Source organism: Lissotriton vulgaris, chromosome 3_1 (genome assembly GCF_964263255.1).
Source record: "Lissotriton vulgaris chromosome 3_1, aLisVul1.2, whole genome shotgun sequence".
Lineage (NCBI taxonomy): Eukaryota > Metazoa > Chordata > Amphibia > Caudata > Salamandridae > Lissotriton > Lissotriton vulgaris.
The window spans coordinates 2,019,129,916-2,019,143,332 of record NC_141689.1 but is presented as its reverse complement, the minus strand read 5'-3'; the positions used below and the strand labels follow the sequence as shown (position 1 = coordinate 2,019,143,332).

Here is a 13,417-nt window from a genome sequence, read left to right as displayed (position 1 = left end):
GCACATTCTGTCTATACGAACAAAGTAACCGGAAGAAATTAAAAAAGGAATAGCACGAAATACATACAAAAATTAGGAAAAAATGAGCATTTTTATCACGTTACTGCGTCCTAAAAGGGAGAGCTTCAAGTTATTTATCCATTCAAGTATTTTATTAGAAGAGCCTATTATAGGATCTAAATTAATAGGAATAATATCTTCCGTATTTGGAGTGATCTTAATTCCTAAATAGGTGGCCTCTTTATCAAATGTTATACTCACCGGACGGCCTGCCACCGAATGGGTAAGATGTGTCTTATTATTATTGATATTTAATTTATATCCAGAATACTGGCCAAATTCCTCCACAGAGTCCACTATGATGGGTAATGAACTAGCAATCTCCGACGATACTATGGCTATATCATCTGCATATGCGCAACCTTTAAAATCCGAGTTATTATGTGTACTGGTTTTATTGCCGGGTTTATTTCCAACTTGTTAATGAACGGGTCAATGTACAGTGCGAACAGCAGGGGCGAGCAGGGGCAGCCCTGCCTCGTCCCCCTTGCTATCCGCACCCTACCGGAGGTCTTCCCTGAAATCCGAATCACGGCAGATGGCTGTGAATACAGTGCCTTTACAGCCTTAACCAGTTCTTCCGGGAGGTCTTTTTTTGCCAAAACAGACCACAAAAAGGTCCACGTGACCCTGTCGAACGCTTTTTCAGCATCCAACAGGGCCACGCCAACAGGTGAGCCAGACCCCTGCGACCAGTCTAGCAACGATATTATACGCCTTATATGGTCTGTGGTGCCTCTACCCTGTATAAAGCCATGCTGTCTAAGAGAAACAAATCTTGGCATCAAGTCGTTTAGCCGGTTAGCAATCACTTTCGAATAGATTTTGATGTCTGAATTAAGTAGTGATATAGGTCTATAAGACCCCAATTCGTCCTCTTTTTTGCCTTTCTTTTTAAACACCACAATAGTGGCTTCTGCCCAGGAGCTCGTGCCTTTCTCCAAAACGCTTGCTGACGCACCACCTCTAGGTCTCTTCTTAATAAGTGTCTAAACTTTCTGTAGAACTCCAGAGGGATATTATCAGGCCCCATAGCCTTTCCCTGGGCTAACTCACAGATAGCTAACTCGATTTCTCCCCAGTGTGGCGGTGCCGATAAGATTGCATATTGAGCTTCAGTTAGGGTCACAGGAGTCACATCTTATAAATACTCTCAAACCGCGGCTGTATCGACCTCAATATCATCACTATATAGCTGCTGATAATACTCTTGGAAGGCGGTCAGCACACCTTCCTTTGTCTCCTGCATAACTCCCTGCAAGTTCTTAATTTTTGATATTGCGTTATATACCGCTTTCTCCCTCGCCCTTTTCGCCAATATTCTGCCTGTTTTTTCCCCAAATTCATATGCTGTTTCTTTATGTTGTAAGTAATTGGCTGCGATTTGTTCGGGAATGTTGGCATAGACATTAGCCCTTTTAATAGTGAGGTCTTTTTGAGCTTGATTGCGTTCTTCTACTTCTGCTCCTAGTCTTATAACCTCTGCTAATTTTTCCTCTGCCTGATTAAGCTCCTGTCGTTCTTTAAGGCGCATCTGTTTGCACCTGAATGTGGAGAAGCTTGAGGGCTCTCCACGAACCACGGATTTAAATGCGTCCCATACTATTTCTTGTGTTCCAGTACCTTTATTTATGTAAAAAAAAACCTTAATAGTTTGGGTCATGTACTGACAGTATTCCTCATCTAATAGCAGTTTTCGGTCAAAAGACCATGGGGAGAGTTCTAATAGTCCTTCAAGTTCGAAAGTCAGGTCAATTATAACTTGATTGTGATCGGAGGCCAGTTTGGGACAAATTGCTATAGTACTTTTAGCTAATAGTTCAAAAGAGGAGAAAAAATAATCCAGCTGTACGAATTTTGAGTGGGGAGCTGAAAAAAAGGTAAAGCCCGGGTAAGCGGGGTACTTTGCCTGCCATATATCATAGAGACCATGATCCAAACACAGTTGCCGTATTGCTGTGTACGTTAGCTTCTTTCTACCAGTATACACTTGGTTGGATCTTATGTGCAAATCTACACCTATATTAATATTAAGATCACCACACAGCAGCACAGGTGTTGTCCATTGAGCCAACTCAAGATTTAAGAAATTGAAGACCTCTGCATCGTCCAAATTTGGGCCGTAAACATTACAAATTGCAAATCTATACCTTCCCAGCTTAAAATCAGCAATGGCCCAAAGGCCCCACTTATCTGCAGTGTCTTCATACACTCCCCCACTCCCCGTTTTTTAAGTATCGCCACCCCCCTTTAAATACCTGTTTGTTTAGAGCAAACAATCAACTCCAGACCTATATTTTTTAAATAATCCCCATTGGCCCAAGCCACATGGGTTTCCTGTAGGCAAAGTATATCAACCCCTAATATTTGAACTATTTTTGCTAACATTCGCATTTCCTCGAATCGTTCAAACCACAAATATTTAAGGTGCAAATCTTAAGCTTCCTATCCCTTCCTCTTATTGACGCCATATTCTAAACTAAGGTAACCAAATATGGATCCTATAAACCACTCTTCCGGACTTCTCTTCCCTTTCTTGAAAAACATTGCTCGATTTATCCCAAACGTCTAAACTATACAGCCCTTTTCCTCTTCCAAGCTGCCTGCGGCTGCCTTTTTTTTCCACCCCCCCCCCCCACCACCACACTCCCAAACTCCTCCCTATCCCGCCCCTTCTTCGTCTGCCCTTCCCTCCCCTCCACCCAACCTTCCCAACATTTGAGGCCCAAGGACTGTCAGTCCCTGCATTGATGGAGTGCCATGTCCGCCCCCCCTGCCCCCTGAGGCCTAAAAAAAACAACAACAAAAAAAACACACACCTTTATGACGCATTATACTAGTATTACCGATAAGGCTAAAAAAAAAAAAGAAAAGAAAATTGGCCCCCTTCAACAACACACTCAGAAGGCCTCTCCCCTACAAGACATATCCGATCCCTTAACATCCAACTCTAACCCAGGCTATCTACCTTTCTACACTCCCTAAATAGATTCCAAGTACTCTTTAACCTGAATCTCTGACCAGAAAAACTTGGTTTGCCCTTTTAGCATTACTTTTAGTTTGGCCGGGTTTTGTAAATATACCGCCGCCCCCTTCTTTTGAAAGTCCAGAATGAGTTGTCTTAGATGCCAGCGTTTGGAATCTGTTGCCTGGCAAAAATCAGGCCTTACGAAAAAGTTACAGTTTTTAGCAGTTGCTTTCTTATTCGGTCTCGCCAAAGCATAAATATCTTCTCTTGCCAGGAAGTTGTTGAAACAAACTAAGATCGCTCTAGGCAGATCCTCTGTTCCTTGGCGTTTTTTTTTTTACTGAAAACGGGAACAGATGTGCCCGCTGAATTTCTCGGGACCAGTCCCAGATTGTGAGCTCCGGGAAGGCTTCTTGCAGTAACTCGGCAACAAATTTACCAACATCAGCTCCCTCCAGTTTCTCGGGCACCCCCAGAAAGCGCAGATTATTCCTGCGTGAATGATTTTCAAGTTCAGACAACTTAAAACTCAGGTCATCCCGATGAGGCTTAATTGATTCTAGCTCTTCTTTCTGTGCCGCAGCGTAGTCCTCAAGGGCGGATATCCGAACTTCTGCCACTGTGACTCTATCCGCAGTTTCTGCCCCTAGTTTTATCGCCTGCCGAACAGCACTTTTGACCTTACTGCAAGTAGCTTGCTTACGAATATTCTCAGCTTTGCTGTCCGCTCTATGGCCCATCATGGTTTCGTATACAGTAACCAACGTGATTTCCTGATGCCCTTGATTGGCTACAGAATTTGAAGCTTCTTTTTCACCATTTAGAACTGGAGTGCTAACTACTTAAGTTCCATTCATATTTTCCCCGGGTGTTGGGGGGCCTTCTGGTGTCCTCTGTGATGACCCTTTTTTCTTTGTTTTCCTTTTGATAGTTGTTACACTGCAATTAGGCGTTATGTTACTTCCACCTAAGGCCTCATCCGGGCTGCTCCCTTCGCCGTCACCTTCGCTGTGATTTCCTCAGTCCTTGCTCAGGCTGGAGCCCTCATCTGAGGATGCCTCTGATAATGAGTACAAATTTTCCCCCACTTCTGGTACGTTAGTGCCCGGGATAATGGTCTCACCCAATGTCGCCTTCTTTTGAGTGCCCTCTCTTTCAGTAATACGATTCCCATCACTGTTTCTCATTGTGTCGCCAGCTAGCACGTTTCGTTCAATTTGCAACAGCTGTAGCTGTACCTCGCTTGTTTGTACATCATTCAGGGTATCGGTAATGTCCAAGAGTGCCGGGCCCAACATTGCATGCTCAGTCATTACCTCAAGCACATCATCCCCTGAACTGCTGGTATGTCAACATTGCGGGCATTCTGTCTCCCGAACGTTGCTGGAAGAGTCTGACTCTGAATATTTTGCTTTGATACCCTCTGAGCTGCAACACTCTTCCCCTTGCCTTCGCCATCTTTTATTCGAGCTGAGCACGTGCCGTTAAAGGTACTAACCGTGCTAGCGGGGTCCATAACAGCTTCACCATCTCTACGAGAGTCCTCTGCTGTTTTGCCAGCCGTTCCGCTACCCACTCTGGATGCCTCCATGCCTTGCTCTTTGTTTTTCCCTCTTCTGGTGTTTACTTTTACGGTTTAATTTACTTTCGCTGCCCCCTTCGCCGGCATCCTTTTTTTTTTAAAGAGGCACCTCCTCGCCCACGGGCTACCCTGCTATAATACCCGTGCAACAGCCAAGCGGGTATTCTCCAGTACAGGGCTTTATGCCAACTCGTTAACAAGTTCCCGAGCATTCGTGGTAGATTTTCCAGTAAAACCTTGTACCAAGCCAATACGTCTACCGCTTTCACCACTTTAGTCACTTTAGCCGCTCTACCCCCGATTCATGGTGCACCGGCTCTGTTCCACATCAGATTCAATATGATCAGTGTTCCCAATATTCATGATATTGCCACCGACCGGGGATTCCTGGGAGTTCCAGGCGGGTTACCAAACAAAGTAAAACGAGTAGCGTGCGGATGCCGAAGATGATCTGAAAATGTATTTTTTCACCATACACCGAGCAATATTACCGCAGCCGCGGCACATCCACAAAATGTCCAGCGTCTTACCCAAGTCAAGCTCTCATCGGGTTCTCATCTCCACGCTGGTTTCTCCAAAGGTATTTTTTCCCTCGCTTTTTCCACACTGCAGCTACTGATTACACTGCCGATTGCACTGAGCAGCTCTGCCCGAGCTATTCCTGAGCTCCATCCCACACCGGTGGCCAGTCCTGTGAGGTGTGTGCCGAACTAGCCGTTAGTTTTTGGATCGCCCCGGGATCACCGTCTTCAACGCTTCAGCACTTTTCCTCGCAAAAACAAACGTGTAACCATCAATGTGAAGCGGCTAATGTTCCCAGCTTTCACGCCCCGCAAATCTTCCTAAGTTTCACTTCTCAGCATGCGCCATTCTCCACAACGGTGAGTCCGTAAGTCCAGGGGACAGGAGAGAAGAGCGGAGCTGCCTACACAGCCCACGCCACGGCCGCCATCTTGCCTCGATATAGTTTGATGTTAGCAGGTTTTTCAACACCACTTCATAGTTCTCTGGCACATATGTGAATTTGAGTGAAGGGGGTATTACAAGTCAGGCATTCAGCGTCACAGCATCTAGACTGCTACGTTTTAGCTGCATATGTGGAGAAGAGGTGTTGCATAGTTACAACATCTATTTTTATTTGGGATGGAGTTCAGGATTTGAAGGGACTGGCTAATGCAACATTCTTGTAGAAAGGCAGGAGTGGATAAATCATACTATTGCAAATATACAATCTGGGTAGGGAGATGAGACTTTGTGGTGACATGACATCCACGTGGCTTCTTGGACAAAACAGTTACAATATGCCTTTTGTATGCTGCTCTTAACATTTTGGATGTGCATTTGATAACATTTATAATTTAGCTATTATTTCAAAGAAGGCACACTTCAAAAGTGCTTAGCTAGATTTATTGAAAAATTGCTACAAACAAACATTAGCTACCTGAGCTGTTTGAGGAATTCAATGTCAGAGCTGCTGTTAATGAGCTTGATAAACTCCTCATACGAAGGTGCGTATGTATAGGCCTTCTTGTGATGCTCATTCACCTGTTCTCTGTACTCCAACTGGGCGAGCAGCATTTGATTAATGTAATCTGGATCACTCAGCAATTCCACCACAGGCTTCAACACTAAGAACAAAAACACAAAGAAGCCATGTCAAGTCATTGATAAACAAAGCACGTATCTACAAATCAGAACAGCTGCAGGAATAACTGATAGTTCATCAAGTCGCCAGAATAGATTACTTAATTGTTAGATTTGTGATAATCACTGAAACCATATCTAGCTCACTTTATACTTAACACCTCATATTAAACAATCTATGATTTTTATAGTACAACTGCATGATGCAATAATGCAAGTGTGCAAAAAAGTGAGCAAGTTTGGAGTAATTCAGCCTTTTTTAAGATGAACAATAAAGGGCAATGTGATAGACTAAGCAAACACAAGGAGATCTCCATGCCACTGGAGTCAAGCTATCCTGGCTGATGAGGGCTGAAAGCCCGAAACCGGTCCTAGGATGCTTGTTTCCAGTCCAGGGAGAACCTGGCCTGGCACTTCGGGCTGGACTGATCCCATTGGGCGCAGGGTCAAGACTGATCTGCATATGGCTGGGTCCAAACTGGAGTGGCATGGTGAGCAAAAAAACGATGGATTTAGGCCCAGATCTATGTACGGGGGTGAAAGTATGACATTGTTCTGCATTCTGTCCAACAATTGTTGTTTTTGCATGTGATAGACTAAGCATTACTTTTATTTGTAGAAGTTACATTACAGCCTAGTGGCTAACTACGGAAATTACTGTCAGGCAAAAATATCTCAACAAGGTCAGAAAAATGCTAGCCTTTCAAAAGAGCTTCAAAATCAATGCTAACCTTTCAAAAGAGATTTAAATCAAGTTAGAAGGTGCCTATTTCACAATCAGAGTCTACCCTTGAAAAGGCTTGTTGTCAACCCTGGCCATCCCAGAACCTCGCCTTGAAAGATATATATCCATTCAAAGAAATGAAACAATATCATGATATTGCAGGCACTCCACATGATTGTTATGGTAAAAAAACTCCTCTACGAATCTCGGGTGCTTCCATGAGTACCTCAGGAAATCGAATTGTGAACCTATTGCTAAGTAGGATCAAAGGTTATGGTAAACGGAAAAACTGTTTCAATACCAACACGAGGAAACTACCAATGCACTTGAGTCTAAGAGCTGTTGATGATTTGCCACGGTGAAAAGTTTTACCCTTCTGGCTTAAAAACTTTTCTTGTGTGCGAGGAGCTGCAGAGAAGCAAAGCTGGAGTAGAATGGATTACAAGAGTTCAGAGAATGACTGATGAGACATTCTGCTGTTGCTACAAGCATTGCACCAGAAAATTCACAATGCACCTAATGGTACACCTCTGATACCCTTAAGGTAGGACCTGAATCTAAAATAGATTGATTATATTGCTAGTTTTAAAATCCTGAACTCATTGGTCAGAATTTGGGTATCTCCCCCACCTCCCCGGCTCCTTATAGAGCTGCCCTTAAGGAGCGATTCGCTATAGACAAGAACTGTGCCACACCAAGGATGAAATCAGCCAAAGCCTTAATTAGGCAGTTAAAAATAGAGGACATCTGGAATGACCCAAGTAAAATTAGAAACGGCATAGCAAACTGGATCAAGGAGCATATTTGGATTACACTGTTATGAAAGTATGGCGAGAGCTGAGGTTCGGTGGCCAGACCGATACGTTGCTAGCCCACAAATGTAGCCCCAAATTCAAACAATTGTGTGATAGAATTAGCCCCAGCAACGTCAAGACCCTCTATACCCGCTTTAGAATTGGTACACTTCCAATTAAAGTCTTTTCGTTTTTTGCCCCAGATACAAAAAGCTGAGATCAAAGCGGATACTCCCACTGTGCAGTATTGGGTGCATTTGGAGGTCCTACATTATTTTTTTTTTTAATTTCAGATCTTTTTTATTGAGCAAAAAAAGAAAAGAAATGATAACGGCCATAAGGCATCAATAGAGTTACATTCGTATTGGAGAAACACCGTGGTCAAGCATGGATCAGTGCATATAAAACAAAACATACATACATACAAATAAATGATTAAATGAATAAATAAATGAACAAGGTAAACAATAAAATATGCCATCATTGCAATCTTTACAGTTGTGCACAGTTCCGTAGAGCTCTCCATCCAAGTCTATTCAAATAATACCAGTATACTTTGTCATCCCTGCACATTGTGTCTAAATCTGGTAAGCCCATATGGTCGGGATATAACCATTATAATTTGTGCATCGGGCAACCCCACATTTACTAAGTGTTGATCTCATTGGTGGTGTATCATGGTGGCTCAAAAGTAAAGGAGGCCTGGTCTAGAGAGGACCATAGTTTTTTGTTGGTAACCTGCCATGGTGATGAGTGAAGAGCGGGATTGTCAGTGCCCCTAATGCAGGCTAGCCATTCCCTCCAGGCATTAAAAGAGACCTCAGACGCTGATTTCCAATTACATAGGACTACCTTGCATGCTAGTGTTAGCAAGAGATCCAGGAGCTGACGGTCATGGTCCCCCTTTAGTAGTGGGTCTAAAGCCCCCAGGATAATGTAGATGAACTCCCTAGCAGGATGTATGTCAAACGTGTGCCCAATGTAGTCAAAGATTTTAGTCCAATATGTTTGGAGCATGGGGCAATCAAATAACATGTGTGGAAGGTCACCAATATCCGAGGAGCAGTTCCAGCAGGTCGGTGTGTCTCGTAGGCCAACCTTAAATAATCGTTGTGGGGTCCAGAAAGCCCTGTTGAGGATCATATATTTGGTCTGTGATAGTATCGGCGAGACCTTATGTGTGAGTGCTGATGCATGAATCTTGACCCAGTCTATGCTTATGCCAGTATTATTTGGTTCTGATTCCCATTTGGCTTCGTTACGCCTCATCGATTTGTTAGGTGTTGGTGCAAGAAGTTTATATATTTTTGAGACAAAATGTCCAGAGGATTGAAAGTGAGGGAGCATAGATTTTAGCCAAGGCATCGCTAGTTTGAACGTTCTGCTCGATAAGGCTGACTTTAGCTTCAGGAACGAGTAAAAGTCAATCGGTAATAGGGAGTGTCTAGCCTGCAGAGTTGAGAATGGCAGTGGCATGTTGTTTTCGTGTAGATCAGCAATTACATTAACACCTTTTTCAGACCAGTGGTCCCATATTATGGGCGATCCGCCAATTTTGATTGACGGGTTACGCCACAAGGAAGCAGATGAAGAATTATGGATCTGTAGACCAGTTTTGTGAGTGCGATCTAACCGCAAGAGAGCCCTCTTAGTATTGAGTATGATGTATTTAGAATTCGCAAGGTGTGAGAGATCCATTGTGAGTACAGCAGAGAGCGGGGCCTTTCCGACAATGGATTTCTCAATGTCGATCCATAAGGGCGTATAAACGGGGTTTTCGGTAAACCAGGAAGCTCCTTGTCTGCAGAGAAAGGCGGTTTGGTAGTCTCTGAAATTTGGTAGACCTAAGCCCCCTTTGAGCTTTGGCAATTGCAGTTTCCTCATGGCAATCCTCGGTTTCTTCCCTTTCCACAGGAAGTCCGTTAACGACTTCTCGACTTTATGTAGAAAATCCTCCGAGAAGGTCATGGGGAGCATGCATGCCATATAGTTTACCAAGGGACTGATCATCATTTTTAATGTTTCCGCCCTACCCCACCATGAGAGGAACTTTGGGGACCAGCCATCTAAGAGTTTTTGTATTTTTTTGTAGAGTATCTCCTCATTAATTTTTAGGGTGGTTACCAAATCCCTTTCAAATTCCATACCTAAGTATTTAAAACTCTTCGGTTGCCAGGTCAGCCCGGATTCGCCCAGGATGTTTTTATCACACAGATTGTTTAACGACTTCACCTCAGTTTTATCCTTGTTTAGGGAGTACCCAGATACACTTGAGAATTCTTCGATTGTGGAGAGTAGCGCCGGTATAGCCTTATCAGCTTTTTCACTCATGACCAATACGTCATCGGCATAGGCCGTGAGTTTGATTGTACAGCCTGCGAACTGAACTCCTGCAATTTCAGGGTTTTCCCTAATGTAGTACAAAAAGGGTTCAATTGCCAGGAGGAATAAGGACGGGGACAATGGGCAACCCTGCCTAGTGCCTTGTCCTAGACTAAAGGGGGAGGAAAAGGCGCCACCAGCCCGTACTCTAGCAGAGGGACAGGCGTAGAGGGACATGACTAACCTAGTGAATAGGGGACCCAGGTCGAATTTGTGTAGTACAGCATTTAAATAAGTCCAGTCAACTTTGTCAAACGCTTTTTCCGCGTCTAGTGTGATAGCCACGGTGGGCGTGGATAAGAATTTCGCTTTTTCAATAACGTGAGCCAGAATTCTCGTGTTGTCGCTCGAGAGCCTGTTCTTCAGGAATCCCGCTTGCGAGGGGTGTATTAGGGTCGGCAGAACCTTCTGGATGCGTTTTGCTAAAATCGATGCCAGGAGCTTACAATCTAAATTTATCAGTGAGATAGGCCTGTAATTTTTGGGGAGTTTATGATCTTTGCCTTCTTTTGGTATTACAGCAATTACGGCTTCAGCCATAGTTCCTTTTACCTCTCCTGTGGTACTAATTTCTTGAAAAACTTCTAATAGAGGAGTTGCAAGAATATGGGCAAAAGTCTTATAGAACGGAGCAGTATAGCCATCAGGACCAGGGGCTTTCCCTTTTTTAAGGCATTTGATCGCGTTAACAACCTCCGATTCAGAGATCGGTTCATTTAAAGCTTCCTTTTCTGCGGCCGTAGGTGTTGGTAGTGTGCAGTTTGAGAGATACTTCTCCATTTTTTCATTGTCAACGTGTATGTTCCTAGCATAGAGTTTCTCATAAAAGCCTTTGAAAATGTTCGCAATCTTAGTGGGATCAGAGTTAGGAGTACCATTGTCATCGATTAAGGAATTAATGGTGTTCTTCTGAATTTTAAATTTAAGATAAGCGGCTAACCCTTTCCCTGCCTTGTTTGAGTCGCAGATTTTAAAACGCTTCTTCCTGTCAAGCCAAATTCCTGCCTTCTCACTGATAAGTTTATTGTAGGTATATTTTTGATTGGACAGTTCATTTAGGATTGCAGGGTTCCTACTCATCAGGTATTTTTGCTGAAGTTTCGAAATGTCCTCTTCTAACTTCAGCAAGGCCGCAGTGCGGTTTTTATTAATAGCAGAGGATATTTTTATAATAAGTCCCCTTATAGTGGATTTCAATGCCTCCCAACGGATGGTGTCTGAAGTGTCCCCTCTCCTATTGGACAGTAAAAAATCTCTAATGGCGGTGTCAAGGGTTTCTTTGTGTTTTGTGTCATTAAGAATAGTATCATTGAATCGCCACATAGACTGACGGGTAGATGGCTTAAGGTTAGACAGTGTAAGGGAGACGCATGAATGGTCAGAGACTAATCTGGGAGCGATGTCCGCGTCTTCAACTCTTGCCACTGCGTTGTTAGATATGAGTATATAGTCAATTCTCGAGAACGAGTCATGTGGCGGGGAGTAGAAGGAGTAGTCTCTACCATCAGGATGCAGTAAGCGCCACGTGTCCACCATATGGAATCTATTGCATAGTTTCATGAATGCCTTATGGGCTTTGCCTGGGCGAAAGACGCATTTAGAGTCTCTATCCAATACAGGGTCATATGGGAGATTGAAGTCGCCTGCCAAAATATGGAGTGCTGTGTCAGGAATGGAGATGATCTGCTTCGATAGGCCTACCCAGAAGGACGGATCGTGTGTATTTGGGGCATAAACAGATGTGATAAAGAACTCAGTATCATCTTTGAGTAATTTCGCCGAAATCCACCTCCCTTTCGTGTCTGTTGTAGTAGAGACTATGTCCACGTTCGCATTCTTGGCCACCAGCATCACCACCCCATTCTTTTTTGAGATTGCTTCAGAGCCTATCACTTCGGTGTAATATTTGTTACGCAGTGTATGAAATAGCTTCGCCTCTAGTTTTGTCTCCTGCAGTAAGGCTATATCTCCACGTTGTCTACGTAGATAATCCAGTACCTTTTGACGTTTAACTGGCTGGTTGAGACCTTTAACATTTAATGATAATATTCGAAGATTAGCTATAGTTGTTGTCCCTATTGGAGTGTCCATTACATGAGCCATCGATTATACAATAAGTGATACCGTCTCATGACCCATGTGTATGTGCAAAGGTTGGATCGAAAAGAGGGTCTCATCCCTTTGTTCAAGCCAGCAAAGTCATATCTCTCATTGAATACAGGGCTAGTACTTTTTGTATGAAATCGGCGGACAGAGTGTAAGTTCCGGAACACAATGTGGTGCAATGTATGCAAGTTAGGATGCAAGATGGGATGCAAGATGGACAAAACTAAACAAAACGATATACAAAATGCAAAAACAATCCCCCCCTTCTCCCCCACCAACCTCCCTCCACCCTCCTCCCTCACCCTCAACCCACCCCTCCCTCCCCAATAGTAGAAACAACAGAACATGGCGACTCGGGAATGACGACCACGAGGCCGCCTCCAAGCAGCTTACTCATAACTATTAATCTTTGGGGCTGCAATCCCGATTTAGTGAAGGAATACGGCAAGTATGTAGGCAACAATAAACTATAGACAACAATGGTGCCATGACCTTGAGCACAGGAAGGTCAATACCTTGACTTCAGTAACATAAACCAAGTATCATAAACCAAGCACAACATCATCAGTTATTATCAATGGTAGTGCCATAAAGCAACTCCACATCACAGCACAGTACTACATACTTTAGTACTTAGAGCTTCATACAGCAAGCACAACAGCAACTGTAGAAGAGTTATTGTGGGTGCACCTGACACCAATGGGAGTGCTGTAAAACAACATCACAGCACAGTACTTCTTAAGGTCCAGGAGGGACACGGGCAGTATCGTGGCAGCACAGATATAATCATTGTGAGTCAAATTCCAATCAAGGATACAAGAGATCGCTCTGAAACAGGTCCAGATTCCAAAGGACACGCTGACAGGCGGCCTGAAAGATACAAGAACCATTAACGTGCCAGACAAAGTTGGCCACAACCAGAACCCATGCGGGCCCCATGCGGGCGTGCCCTTATTAGTTTCTGTCAATTACAGAGTGGTTATCACCTCTCTAGCAATACCAGACAAGAGAGCCTCATGTCAGAGCCAGTTCTGACAGACACTTCAATGTGGATTCAGGAATATGAGAATAACAGTACCGACAGCTCGATCCTGAACTCATCCTGAGCCAGCTGAAGAGGCACCTTGTTGAGCTGAAGGGGAGACCTCCATGGTACC

At 43.8% G+C, this 13,417-nt stretch overlaps 1 protein-coding gene and 1 pseudogene across 3 annotated transcripts in view; both read right to left on the bottom strand.

The window, feature by feature from the left end:
• Window positions 1-3,771, bottom strand: part of LOC147728747 (POZ (BTB) and AT hook-containing zinc finger 1 pseudogene) — a 93,754-nt pseudogene extending 89,983 nt beyond the window's left edge.
• The window catches only part of SNX25 (sorting nexin 25), a 1,510,914-nt gene that overhangs the window by 774,987 nt on the left and 722,510 nt on the right, over window positions 1-13,417 (bottom strand). For all 3 annotated transcript variants that reach the window (XM_086962502.1, XM_086962503.1, XM_086962504.1), the window contains one exon: window positions 6,052-6,238. In XM_086962502.1, the coding sequence (XP_086818628.1) occupies window positions 6,052-6,238 (187 nt within the window). The remainder of the gene's footprint in view (window positions 1-6,051; window positions 6,239-13,417) is intronic.